The sequence below is a fragment of the Malurus melanocephalus genome, unplaced genomic scaffold (assembly GCF_030028575.1).
Source record: "Malurus melanocephalus ecotype Western Australia unplaced genomic scaffold, MMel_1.1 scaffold_118, whole genome shotgun sequence".
Lineage (NCBI taxonomy): Eukaryota > Metazoa > Chordata > Aves > Passeriformes > Maluridae > Malurus > Malurus melanocephalus.
In genome coordinates this window covers 664,532-678,893 of record NW_026623350.1, presented here as the reverse complement: position 1 = coordinate 678,893, position 14,362 = coordinate 664,532, and the positions used below count along the sequence as shown (strand labels likewise).

The 14,362-nt window shown below is 40.2% G+C and overlaps 1 protein-coding gene across 1 annotated transcript in view; it reads right to left on the bottom strand.

Annotated features, from left to right (window-relative positions):
* The window catches only part of CPNE8 (copine 8), a 72,609-nt gene extending 58,470 nt beyond the window's left edge, over window positions 1-14,139 (bottom strand). Inside the window, exons 1-2 of the mRNA XM_057370057.1 lie at window positions 13,926-14,139; window positions 1,074-1,114 (exon numbers count right to left, since the gene is read on the bottom strand). Of these exons, the coding sequence (XP_057226040.1) occupies window positions 1,074-1,114; window positions 13,926-14,065 (181 nt within the window). The 5' untranslated portion in view covers window positions 14,066-14,139. The remainder of the gene's footprint in view (window positions 1-1,073; window positions 1,115-13,925) is intronic.
* Between the last annotated feature and the right edge of the window lie 223 nt (window positions 14,140-14,362).

Sequence of the window (14,362 nt, the reverse complement as noted above, 5' to 3'; positions counted from 1 at the left end):
CCTAACCTAACTTCTTGCAGTTTTTCCCCAYGAAGTAGAAACTTTTCCCTTCAAAAGTGTGTTGTGGAATCTCCCTCAATAAACTTCTGGTGCAGAATGGAAACATATACTCTAACAAAAGTACTCAAATGTTTCATAGTGATACATGACTCAGTATTCAAATACGGGACATCAGGATATGGTTGTATGTCCAGACACTTGACAAAAGTATGTGTCTCTGASGTTATTTCCAATGCCAGCAACACAATATGTGATATCCTAAGGAAAAAAACCTCAGGCTTAAAAAAAAGAAATTGAACTTATGGATAAAAGCAAATGGAGAGTTGTAAGGGAGACAAGATGACACCACAACCTTAGTACCAGTCTATTAACACTAGAGAATTCCTTCGAATAACATTATCAGGAAAGAAAGGAAATCTTCTGTGATCTCAGTTCCTTGATTAAAGTTTTTATAAAATATCMAACAAAGGAAGATAGTCATGGATTTTAAATCAAAAGTCCCATCATGAATTCATAGACATGAGAATTTTGGGGGATCCAGCCATAATASAGCTTATGAGAAAAGTGTCACTAGGTTACAATTCTGAAAAGATTAATTCAAAAAACATCGTATCATTTTTGATCAGGAAAGGTAGTGTTTTCCAGGGATTAATTATCTTCATTTTATTTTTCAGCATTTGATTCCAAGATTAGTGGACAGCATGCACTAGCAGCAACAAATGCTTCTAGTTTATTTAATATTTTGCCTAATAGCTTTGAAAAAATATCTAAACCAACAGATACTAAAAAAGAAACTACACCCAATTTTCCAGAATTTATTAATTTTAGGTTGAATGTTAAGTAAGGGACTATTTCACTCAGGAAAGCAGTATTAAAAMCAGTCTTTAAAATTCCAGTTCACATAACATTAATTATAACTGTAACTTATCCAAGTATAACCTAATTATTCTAAGTATTTGTCACAAAGACAATGTAAACCTGACACYGAAGAAAATCACCCACCTAGCTTTATTCCAGTGTTTGCACATTTAGAATAGGCAATAAGAAGAAAAGATAAAATACTATATACTCACTTGGATCAGATTTAGAAAATGTATCTCTGTCCAAAAGATTTCTATAGAAAAAAAAAAAGAGAAAAATAATCTTAGGTATAAAAAAAAATTGGGAAACATGCAAATCAGACACCAATGCACAGATGTTTCTAACATTTTTAATCAAGAGTCAGCTAAGTCTTCTGCCCTCCTAAAACACAAGACTTAGCACTAACACTGGAGGCAGCTTACGTTTCATTTTATTATCCATTTTGGATTTGAGCAAATTGCAGCTTATATACTCCAATACCACAAATCAAAAAGCCACCACAAGTACATTATATATACATGCAACGGGCATCAGGAAGAGAAATACCTTTAAATCACAAATGTCTATGGGAGATTAACTTGCCAGTTCAACCCAAAATCTTTAAATCTTTAGGCTTAAAAAAATGGCTATGAGATTTCAAAGCCATCAGGTAGTATCTTCTAAGAATCTGTCATGGTCAAGTAAGGTAAAGAGAACAAAACCACACACAGGACATGCACCAAAACTAGTTTTCTAATTATCCACAGAATACCTAGGAATAAATATTAATTTTGTTATGGAATGCAGTCCCAATATCATAACCACACTTCAGCCAGCTGAGACTCATACACAGATGAATGGACTGAAATTAACAATTCTAAAGAATCAGGACTGAGCAGAAACCATTCTCAGATTAGTTACCAACATTTCATCACTCAATAAAAAACCCAATATACATACGTTTTAAAAATTATCTTGCCAAACTAGAAAAATATTCTGAAAACAGAACGCCATTGAACAGGGACAAGAAAGATCTATTCAACTATGGAAGATAGTGTAAGTTAGGTATTAAACATAAGAGCAAAAATGCAGCATAACTACATGTAGCTGGATATACAAAAGTAGTCCTAGACATCATAGTTGACCATAAATTGAATGCAAGTCAGGAGCCTTGTATCTTTGGGAAGAAGGCATACCAGAATACACGAACAAAAAATGCCACTTCAGACTAATTGTCTGGTCTTCACAATACTGGTAAAGACTCAATYCAAACAACAATGTTTTGGACACTCCAATTTCTTGCAATCTAATACAGACATGGACCCACTGGAGATCAGTGAAAACAGAAATATTTGGAAGTATATGGATTGTAACTGTGAGGGAAAAAATGCTATAAATTGAAGCTGACCACAATATAGACAGAGCAGGCAGGAACAGGTTTAACCATAAACTGATTCTTCTGCATCGCAGGCACAGAAATTGAGCTTTATTCCACTGTTTTACAATCTTTCACTGCTAAAGGTGGGCAGATATGATGTGAAATCTCCATTGTCTTCAACAACATATCAGATAGCTACAATTTCTTGTAAGTTCTTCGATCCTACCCCAGAGCAAAAGGAAGGATTAAATAACCAGTTTACATCCCTTATAGCTCATTATTTTTAATGGGTAGAGTCTCTTCAAGGATCACCAATTACTACTCTTACTCAGATTTTAAATCACATTATTTTTGTGCTACTGAACAGTGCTGAAAAGTGTACTAATATTGTGTTCAATACAGGCGTTCTAAGTGATCCACTTAAGACTTCAACAATGAAAAGATACCACACTCCAAATGTAGATATTGCCAAGTTCACATTTCAGAACAAGCACTATGAACAAAAAACCAGCTTTAAATGAACATTGGGCAGATCTGTTTTATTTAATGACTTAAGTGCCAAAGCAGGCCATAGCATTAATATTAGTACTTGTGAATGAACTTGAGTTCTTCATGCACTAATCCTTCAGAACTTTTCTAGTCCATTCAGAAGTGTAATTTTTATATATCATACAATTACACTCAGACAGACTGTATTCTACCCTAATGAAAATCATGCAAATATAAATTGGAAGTACTAACACACCCAAGAAAATCTGTGAATAAAAATCTGTGAATCAGTATTTGACAACAATCACTACAAACTGCTTTAAAAGACAGTACAGTAACCTTTGTAACATCGGAATCGCCAACACAAAAATTGCCTCCTATTCCTCTTTAATTATATATACCTCGATACACCATTAATTCATGGAAACTAGAATTTGATTAACCCAAAATGAATTGTATTAAAACCTCAAAATTAAGAGTCATATGAAAGAAATAGCACATGGGATTTTGGAACAGGCCTGCCTCCCATACTCACTATTAGCATTCCAAACCATTTTAATTCCTCTGCATAATAAATATACAGTGACCTTGTAATTGATATGTTAGTGCTTGTCACTGGAAATGAGGATTAAGAAATTTTAGCCATGCTTATACTAAGATAAGGTGCTTCAAATTCTTTAGATATTTTTTCTACTCTTCTTGTGTTCCTTTTTAAATTTTGTTCCCCTCTATACTAACATAAAGACTGGCCTGGCACTGTAAAGCTCAGTCTATCCTGATAGTTTTATTCCAGCAGCTGCAAAAAGCAAACACCATGGGAACAACATAAAAAGAAGTTAAGAATTTGTAATGAGTTAAGAACATTTCTATATAAGCAGTATCCCTGAAAGGACTGCAAGGGTAGAGATACCCAAGTTTAACATTGTAATTCAAAGCAGTTTGTGGTTTTGAACTAGTACAACTTGCAACACCCTCAATTCAACCCTTCGCACATTTTCCTACAAATAAACAAAGTCTTCAGCAAAGTTTACAGACACGCCTGATTGCCCAAGTCATAAATAGCCAACCAAAATAGTAACATAAGAAGTTAGCAAGCTGTTCAAGCTATGCAGCCAATTTCAAAAGGAACTTTAAAGGAAAAGTGCCAAAAAAAAAAAAAAAAAAAAAAAGGAAAAATACTCTGATTTGGCCACAAATCACCTAACAACTCAATAGGCTGCTCAACTTCATTTGTGCATTTTCATTTCAGGGGGATAACAATCAAAGCACTCCTTTAAATATACAAAAACTGCATCAAACACTCACAGCAAGAAGTCAAGGAATGTCTGTGCAGAAAGCATTTTTATACCAGCACAGATCTTGAAGGAATTCATTCTGCAGCTGCCCCTTTTGGAATGGACCTTCCAAAATAGTTGCAACAGCATAGATATGTAGGGGGGAAAAATGAATAGGAACCATGGCAATAACACTGCAAATGCTGGGATTTATTTTTTTTCATGTATAGTGAGTGCAATTTCCCCAGAGCAGGGAAGAAAGTGATCAGTAAGTAAGTTAAAACATATTCAGCTACGCCTCACAGAATCACTTTGTTCACATAGTTTCATAAACTCCATAAAAATTTACCAAAGCAATGGCTTTACAAAGTAAGAGTCCAGTGCTCAAAATGTTTTTTAGAATAGAATGTTTCAGTTGGAAGGAGCCTACAATGACCATCCAGTCCAACAGCCTGACCACTGCAGGGATGACCAAGTTCAAACATGTTGTTAAGGGCATTGTCCAAATGCCTCTTGAACACTGCCAGGCTTGGGGCAGTGACCACATCTCCAGGAGTCTGTGCCAGCATGTGGCCACCCTCACACTAAAGAAATGCTTCCTAATGCCAAGTGCCCGGTACTGTTTAGTCTAAAACAACTCATACATATAAATCAAATGCCTCAAGATTCACTGATTTAGTTAGCACTGGTATCTGACCAGAAATCATTATAGCCTATGTTGCTTCCTATGACCTCTCATACACTATGCATTATATGTATGTTATCAGATGTATGCTAAAAAGCAGCAGTTCCTCACCTTGTCTATGTATACTTTCCTGCAAATTTTACTTTATCTTAGTGTTCTATTTCTGAACTTCCTTCTTGTAAGTTTTTTTAACCCTTTCTTACACCAAACTGCTAAGCAGAAGTAAATCAATTCCCTTGTCAGAAATCACAGAATTCTGGCACTGAAGAACAGACCACACTAACAACAGAACTGAGCAGTTTAAAATCTGCTTCTCTAGTTTCCAAAAAAACTCTATTAACTGGAAAAAAAAAATACTTATTTATACATTGCTTTCAACAGCTCTGAAATCCCTAACAATAAAAATGTGGTTTGCTTCAGATTAATTTGCCAGAATCTCTCTGGGTGTAATGGCTTTATGTTTCTCTTCCTCTCCTCCTCTTTAGATTACATTTAAATGCACACAAAGCTTCCTTGTTTGTGAAATAAAGTACTCAAGGTTTTGCAAACACAGAAGTTACTCACGCAAAATGATTTTTAACTTTTAGAAAATATAAATTTTCAATATATTATATTCATATTATATACTATGAGCATACACTGCTTCTCTCACACTTGTATCAATCCTTGGGAACAGGAACCACATCTAGTTCATTATACAAATGCATTTCTGTTTCCTTCACTTAATAATGGGCGCATATCACTTTTTCAGGGAAGTTCCTGATAAAGAAAGGAGCATCCCAATCACTTTTTCATGTGTGGAATAGTATCCATAGTAATACTAATTGTAACACAACTATATTAACCTAGCAGGCACTGCCCCTTAGCCTTAATTATATTACTGAACTTGCAAGGATCAGTCCTGAGATCAATTATGATCCAAAGCATCCACTCGAGTGAAGAGCCCACTTGACCTACCTGCAGAGTAATTTCACAAACCATAGTGCCAGCTTAAGTAGTCACCTTCCACAGCTATTTACTCTCTCCTTCTGCATTCTGTCAGAGCACAATAAAGTGAACTATCAGCCTCCAGATGGCTAGATYCAAAATGCCCTGGACCTAGGAGCAGACCAGACAATTTCTCAGAATTTTACCGTCCTTTCAGAATAACTGGTTCTCTGAGAATAGGCTCACAAGTGAGACAGCAGTGGCTCTACTGACTAACAGGCAATTAGGATGACCCATTCTTTTCTGCTCAAATCATCTCCACGCTTTGGGACACCAGAAGAACCGGAAAGAAAGCAAACGCATCTCTGATGTGCAAGCCTAAGAAAACATTAACAATACCTCTTCATAACCTTTGGAGGAGTAATACACTCTTCTTGTTCACCAAAAGACAAAGAAATAATTTTCAGCCTCACAGTAACTTTCATTGTCAAGCTAAGAATATATTGATTCAGAAGCCATAAGGGAAAAGAAAAAGGGGGAAGCAATGAGAAAGGTAAGAGCAGCAGTGCTTCCATGAATTTTATGAAAACCCACAGAAAGCCAACTCTGGCTAGATGTATGCAAGCAATTTTAGGATGAAACCTCTACTAAAACTGCTGACTACTCCTGAGGGTTAAAAAAAGTCCCAGAGGAACCGCCAAGTTTATTTACTCTAACATATCAATAGTTTACAGGAAATCTGTTGAAACACACAGGAAGTACTGGGTTATAAAAATACACTTTCGCAGATGAAACAGACCTGAATGCAATCTTGGACTATTACAGTTTAAATTAAAAAAAAAAAAAATCCGTTTAGCACTATCCCAAAGTGTAGAACTCTGCTTCAGGACCAACCCAATTACTATTTGAAACCAACAGCATAAACCACATTTATGTTGTTAAGACTGGATAGGTAAACAGTCTCTGGCTCTGAGCTCCTGGTGATGTGTCCAGGGAAATGGCACTGAGGACTGCTGGCGATCGAAAGAACTTTTCAGTCTAGTGTCAACTCACCACTTCTTTCCAGTTATTTTCACCCAAACCACTCAAGATCTGATTTATTTGGGAATGTATAATACAGTGTTTCATTAATGCATAACAACATATAAAACATACAGATTGGTTTTGAACAGTTTTTCTGAAACAACTCTTTAAAAGGTATACCTCAAAGAAGTAATTAGAAAGCAAATCTGTACCATCGATGTAATATTCATCCCTTCTCTGCCATTGCAGGACTGTTGGTGGTTGAGTCACTGCTCAGACAGGCAGAAAAGTGAAGGAAGTAACACTACACAGAAAGTCTTCATAAAAATGCACAAAGTCATTGCACATTTCCTAGTACCTAGATCTTTTCCTGCTGCCAGGCTTCCCTGTATGCCAACTTTTTGAGGCCTAGGACTGAGGGCTTCAGCTGAGGGAGGGTGCTACAGTGAGCCACCCACCAGTGAGTGTCCCACCTCCTGTCTGGGGAGAACCTTGAAGTTTACAGTGCTGGCAGGGGTGGAAAAGGTGGTCTCAGAAGGAGTATGATGTCGATGATTTCTTCCTCCCCATCTGGAGCATGCCCAGCTGAGTTAACATGCTCTTACTTCATTTATCTTGTCACTGAAACTGTGTGATTTCCAACAATCTGAAACTCCATTCTACACCCACATTTCCTGTGCACTGTATACAGCCTGTTTTACATCTGCCTGAGACCTGCTCTTTCAGCCCTTTTGGTTTTGCCCAGCTCCCAAATTGCACTTCTTTACCAACCACTGATGACATCTTTACAGCACTGGGGGTCCCAGTAAGGGTCTGAGCACCCTCTTTTCACCCTCTGCTGCCACACCCCCATCATGTGTCCCCATTTGCAAGGTCTCTGCTATCGCACTGTGACGATGCTCCTCTGCACTACACCATTCTGTGATGGTCACAAATACGTCATTATACACAAAGTAACTACTTGCTACTACTATTTGCTGAAAGAAATATGGTTATACCATGCAATTATACAAGGACAAGCTGAAGTGAAACTAAGCAGGAGCCCCCTGGTAGCGAGGAAAAAAGATACTGGGTTTGGGTTTGCAGCCAAGTCAAACCAAACAAAGCTCAATGTTGGCAAAAACAAGTTCAGACAAAACCTGACAAGTCCTGAGACTTGCAAGGTTGCCTGAAAGCTGAAGCCTGTGTGAGAGACTGAAATGTTAAAGGTTAATGACTCTAGCAATCAGATTTGCAAAAGTAGCAGGTGAGGCCAAATTTACACCCCCTAAGCCAAGGGGAGGAGAATAATTTTTGGGTGTGTGGTGAAACTGCTGAACAGCCCAGGCACAAAGGACGTGCACACCCACCACCAGAGGATGACCACAACAAACTGGGCTTTGCTTATCAACCTTATTTTTTGAGCCAGATAAGGTAAAGGGCCAGTAAGAAACAGATCCTGCAAGGTGAAGTAATGCTTTTTATCAGGCCAATGTCCTCACCTGATAAGGCTCAGGTGTAGAATCAACCCCTGGGGGAGGTATCAGAACATTCACAAGTAAGCCTGAAGGTATTCATTCCTTCCAATAAGCCACAACTGTCTCACCTATGCACTCATGAGAAACAGTGGCCGTGTCTTAGAAAGACAAATTGTCAAAGACCTCCCAAGCACCTCCAGACTTACAGTATTTGTAATACTCCACTCCCAGGAGAGACACCTGGGCCTTCCTACCTTAACCTTTTTCTCAGGGACTTCTATCTTTGACAAGTAAAGATGGTGACAACTATTTTGATCAATGGACATCAAAACTGCAACAATCGAGTCCCACTGCTGGATCCACAGCTGTGATCTCTTTCCTCTCCTTTGTGTACTCTTACCCTTTTCTTTCTTTTCCTTTTCTTTCCTTCCTTGTATATTTTCCTAAGCGATATTATTTATATTTTTATATAATTGTATTTCTACAGATAATAACCAAAGCAGATGCGTACCTCCTTTCCACTGCAATCAAACTGTTCTGAAATAAACCTGCCATATGTATACACACTGGTCATTCAGCATCATTTCACTTTAACCCACCCCAAGGGATCTAGGAAGAACTTTTAGTTACCCCATCACAGGGGTGGGTTATAACAGCCTGTCCCTAGTGCGCAGAAAACGATGCTATGAAAAGCCAGCGTCCACAAAGGAGACAGAGGAGTCCTGCAATTTTATCTGAACAAAGGGAGAGAGTCCACTGGGACATATGCCCATGGGGTTTCTCTCGAGGTTCAGAGAGCCTCTTTTTATCCTAAACTCCCAGCCATATTTGCCCTCTTCCTTTCCCCATTGGATGAGGTATGGGGAATGTACAGCCTTCCCGAACCACCTACCACATATTCCCCCACTGAACATGTCATTTTCCTCCAGACTTTAGAAATTCAGGCTGTGTGGGTTCTGCAGTGGGCTTTGGGCTAACCCATTTGCTATTACCTTAAAGTTCAGGAGTCAAACTGTCTGGATTCTGCAACAAGTTTGTGGCTTGAGGTTGGTAAAGACCCATTAAGACCCATTTCAAAGACATTAATATCTGTTTTTTCTAAAGACCTCCACCTATGGAATTGCTTGTAAAGACATTAGCACCCATCTTTCCCATCACTAGCAACTGCAAAACTGAATTTACAGTGCAAATGAACTGCCTTAAATTCTAGAAATGACATGGCTGCATGTTTAAATTTCCAACAATAGAGACACACCGGTGAAAACTGAACCATGCAGTCTATCAGGAACATATCTCCATAACTATTTTGATGGACACCATCACACGTTTGTATTTTTTTCTCCCAATACACTTGTTTTTCTCAGCTGAACCCAGCTGGTTGTCTAGGCAGCTTTATTTCAATGAAAAAACATGCAATATCAACCAGTCACACATAACCACTCCATGGACTTTAAATCCGACCTGAAAACACATACACAAAGAAAGCAGGAAAATGAAAAACAGATTTACAATCAAAATTAATTTTTTTATTCTGCATTTTGTACTATACAGTTACAAACTCACATGATTTGTTATGAATATCTCTTATCATTGTATGTTTCTGTGACAGACACTTCTAACGAATTATCAATATTTCAAAAAAACCCAGGAGGCAAGTAGGATGGCTGGAGAGACATGATCAAGCCAGAAATCAATACCTAGGACAATTAAGGCTATAATTAAACAAATGTTTATGTATTGCAAACATTAGGAAGTGGCTGGTTAAGACTTTCAGACTGCAAAACAAAAGGAAAAATTCTGAAGTAGTATGTTTTGCTCCTTTGTGCAAGAAACTTGAAATTAAATTATCTTAATTACTGAGAATAGGGGATGCTTAATTCCATTCAGCTCATTCATTAATGTCAGATTTCTATACAAATTGTGAAGCAGCACAGAACTGATCCAAAACAGGCATGGGTAACCAACTGTATTTCTGTTGAATTAGCCATGACAACGAGTTTACGGTGCCTTTACGCACATTATGCCTGTTGTGGGAACACAGGCAGTGTAGAGCCTATCCAACATAAATCCAGAATGATAAGGACACACCATCTAATTGCCTTTCAGAGCAATATTATCATAAAAACTTTCTGAATTAGCAAAGTGACCCTGTACTGTGTCAATATTTTCCAACACTCTTACCATCTTTCAGATAACCATGACATCTCTGACACACTACTAGAAGTGATAAAATTATTAAACTATAGCTTTACTTTCCTACTGATATTAAAAAACCCACTCTCTAGAAGATAATTCTGCTTCATAAGACCTCAATCAGTAAGTTAATAAACATTAACATGTGTATAACAAAATTCTTGACTTTTTTAAGGGTAAGATTGCAGAATGGCTGTGGCTTATCATGTRCTACAGGAGAAAAACCTAGGTCAGTTCACACAGTAACCATGATGAACGGAAATCACCATTATACAGATCACAACAAAAATTTTAAAACTTGAACCCATTAAATTACATTGAACTTTGTATGTTCACACATAGCACAAACTTCAAGACACATAATAACAACAATCCTGTGGTTCTCAGCATTAGATAGATTGGTTCAGTAAACACATAGTAATTGCATTAATAGTAGGGAAATTGGATATGGAATATGAAGCTTTTCCAAGTTTTAATTAGACTGGAATCAGGGGAGGATATCAATAGAGAGGGAAAACAGGACGACAGGTACATGGCTTGAAGCTTACCTGAAGCTCACACAGGACCACAAGCTTACACACACAGTGGTTGACAGAAGATTTATGTCTAGACACAGGCTTATAACAAGTATGGAGTGCAAACATCCCTTCAGAGAAAGAGGAACCTTTGGGCTGGAGAACAGCAGTGAAGAAAAAGATGGAGACCAGCCTACATCCGCTCTTCCACACAGACTGGAGGGACAAGGTCTTGGTTCTTCACATGACAATTGTGCAAAATCATGCCTGACACCAACAAATAAAGACTGCTTGGCAGGTTACAGTAATATTTTCATCAGACCATGAGTGCCCTTCAGGACATGTAATGAAGGGAGAGACAGGGTGCACAAGGAGATGGCTACTACAACAATTGATGCAGGCAACAGTGGACCATTACCAACACCAGAGGATCCTCTGGGATAACACATGTAAGTTCTGCCATGTTAGATCTGGGTCTTGAGTCAAAGGCTACTGCTTCCTGATAAACTACATCTTACAGAGTCAGAAAAGAATTGTGAAGTTTTTATTTGATAGGCACTGAATAGTAATAGCTAGAATTAAATTACTTTCTTACCTTTCTAGCATTTGTAAAACTACAGCTAATGCTGGCATTCAATAAGCCACAGGAATGATATAAAAAGCTTTTAGTTATAAAGAAATCTCAGAAAGAGCATTGCCTGATAACCAAAACATTCCTGGATTTTACAATTATCACAGACAATTTCTCATCCCAGGAGATGCACTTCTCCTAAAGGCTACCTGATGTGACCCTGAAGCTAAACCAGGCTGGCTTGGAGAGTATCAAGTAGTGCAACGCCATCTGCATAGTGCTGAACCTGGCTGCTTTGGTAACACTGGCAGAATGAGCATGCAGGCAAATTAACTTGGAAAGTGCTGACAGAGAAAACACATAGAATTGAAAGATAAATGGATAGAAATTGTATCATTACTGAATAAGAAGACAGACAGAAAGACAAAAGAGATGAACAAATATTGTCCAGAGTCACAAATTTATTTTGTGGCTCAGACAGCTTGCATTGCTTCATTGACTACCAAGTTACACCACTGTACAAACTGGAAGAACTTCCCTCATTACCTGTAAGGAACAAAAAACAAAAACAAAAACAAAAAATCTAGGAATAAGTAATATCTATCAGCTAATAACTGTTGATGGGAATTAGTGGCCAAATTGGTTCTACAATTCTTCAGGTATCAAGGAAAACAAATGTCATGACCCAAACTCTTTTAAAACCATTTCTCTCCAGGTATGAAGGAATACAAAACTGCTAATTATTAAAGAATTTTCATCAGTCTCTGAATTTTGCAGTTTGCTCCTACAGTCTTTCACAATTTCATTTAACATCACATTTCACAAGCTTTAGCCAATAAATGTGTTTACAGATGAATCACAAACGTGTTAATCATTAATCTCTGCCTCAGTGACATTCATTTTATACCCTGCTTTGAAGCTTAATTTTGTAGTCAAAAATTGTCATCCAACACTTACAAAAGAAAGGAATCTCCACAGAAATTCCCATCCTTTTGAACTTGACATCAAGACAAATGAGAGAGTTTTAACAAAACTGACATGGCTTTCAATGATATCTACAGAGAAACTGCCACTGTGAACTGCATACTGAAATATACTGATAAAAGTTACAAGTAAGGTCAGAAATGATTGACTATGTTCTATACCTGCATTTCTTTGTAACTATCTGATGGATTCTCAAACTACTGTGAAACACTGCAGCTATATACAAATGACATCTGGAATTAAAAAAAACTCACCATAATAAGTGAATTGGGTCAAATTCAACATAAATGCTCTGACATCTGTAACTGTGATAGGCTGTTTGAAGAACTTAAAAGTAAACTAAAGCTCCTGGACCGCCTTTACACGGTGCAGCACATCCTTCCTCGGATAAAAGTTGGTACTTGGGAACTTTGCTAAGACAGCTAGCAAGTACAGCAAGGTGTTTATATGTCAGCCTAGTGACTTTTTCAGCATTACAAATTTAATCTTACTCTATTTCTCCCTGCTTCCACCTTCTTTTGAGATCCACACTTGATAACATCAAATCATACTTTATTTACTAAGGAAAGAGAGGGAGTGATCTGACAATTTAAGTTTAGAACACTGCCCTTCCGTCCTGGTAGTACTACTAGTAACAGCAACTGCTCTGGGGAGCTACATTATAAAATGAAGCAACTCATTGTAGAAGAAACTCTGTCTCATTTCCCATCAGGAAACACACCGACAGTTCAAATTTTCCGCTAGAAGCTGCCAACTCTGCTGAAGAGTAACTGCTTTGCAACTACTAGGAAATACTTAACGAAGTTGTGGAATGTAAAAGCAGACATGAATAAAGAAGCGCACAAATGAAAATATTTTTAGACCTCTAATGAGAAAATCTCTGCATCACGGGAGAAATATTTTTGAAATCCCGATAAATAAGCGTCAAAGGAACAAAACCACCGACACTATATTTGGTGCTATGGGCTGGCATTCCCTCAATTTCTCGGCAGCAGCCGAAAAACGAGTTACGATAAACATGACGAGGCGACACAACATGCCCGTTCTCGTAAGTTTTGCAAGAAAGCTTTGTAGAACCCACGACAGGATTCCTCCGGAGGGGAGGTCTCCGTTCTCTCCGTCCCCACCACGGCACTTGGGGCAGCTTCAGAAGTTAAACACCTGCCGGATAACGCGCCCGGCGCGTTCACCGACGCGACTCCGCTCCCCGGCAGCGGCGCGGGCGCGATGCGGGGCGGTGGCAGCCGCTGCCCGGTTCGGCACAGCCCGCAGCCGCCGCGGGAGCCGGCGTTTCGCCCCTCGAGGTCCACGGGCAGCACCCTGCGGCGGACACGCCCGGTGCGCGGCCAGCGGGCTGCAGCGGGCTGGCAGCCGGCCCCGGGCTGCGCCCGGCTCTGCACCGGCAGCTCCGAGGGCAGCGGCGGGAGCGCCTCGCACACTGCCGGGCATGCGGAGGGCGTCCCGCGCTGCCCCTTCTCCTGCCCGCTCTGCCGACAAGCCCAGGGCGAGGGACACCTGCCCGCTCGCCCGTCCGCCTACTCCGACGCCGTGGGGCGAGCGGGCGGCGCAGCTGTGAGCCCCCACCGTACCTGCAGGACACGGAGAGCTCCACTTTGGTGGCCGGGATGCTGGAACTGAGCACGGTAAAATCCCCCACGGACGCCATCTTCGGAAGCCCACCGCTTCTGCCCGGCTTCTGCTGCCCCGCCGGCTTCTCCAGCCCGAACATGGGACAGAGCGGCGCGGGCGGCAAGAAGAGAGGGAGGGAAGGAAGGAAGAGGCGGCGCCAATTGGCCTCCCCGGCGCGACGCCGCTGCCACCCGGAGCGCAGTGAGCGCGGAACCCCGGCCCGCACCGCTCCGCACCCGCGGGATGCGCCCGCAGACTGGAGCGGCGGGGCGGGAGCGGGCCGTGACGTCACCGCGAGCGGGAGCCGCGCGTGCCCGCCCCGGGCGCGGGGAGCCCGACGGCGCGAGCGAGGGCAGCAGCGGAGCCCTCAGGGGAGCGGCACCGGCACCGGCGCGAC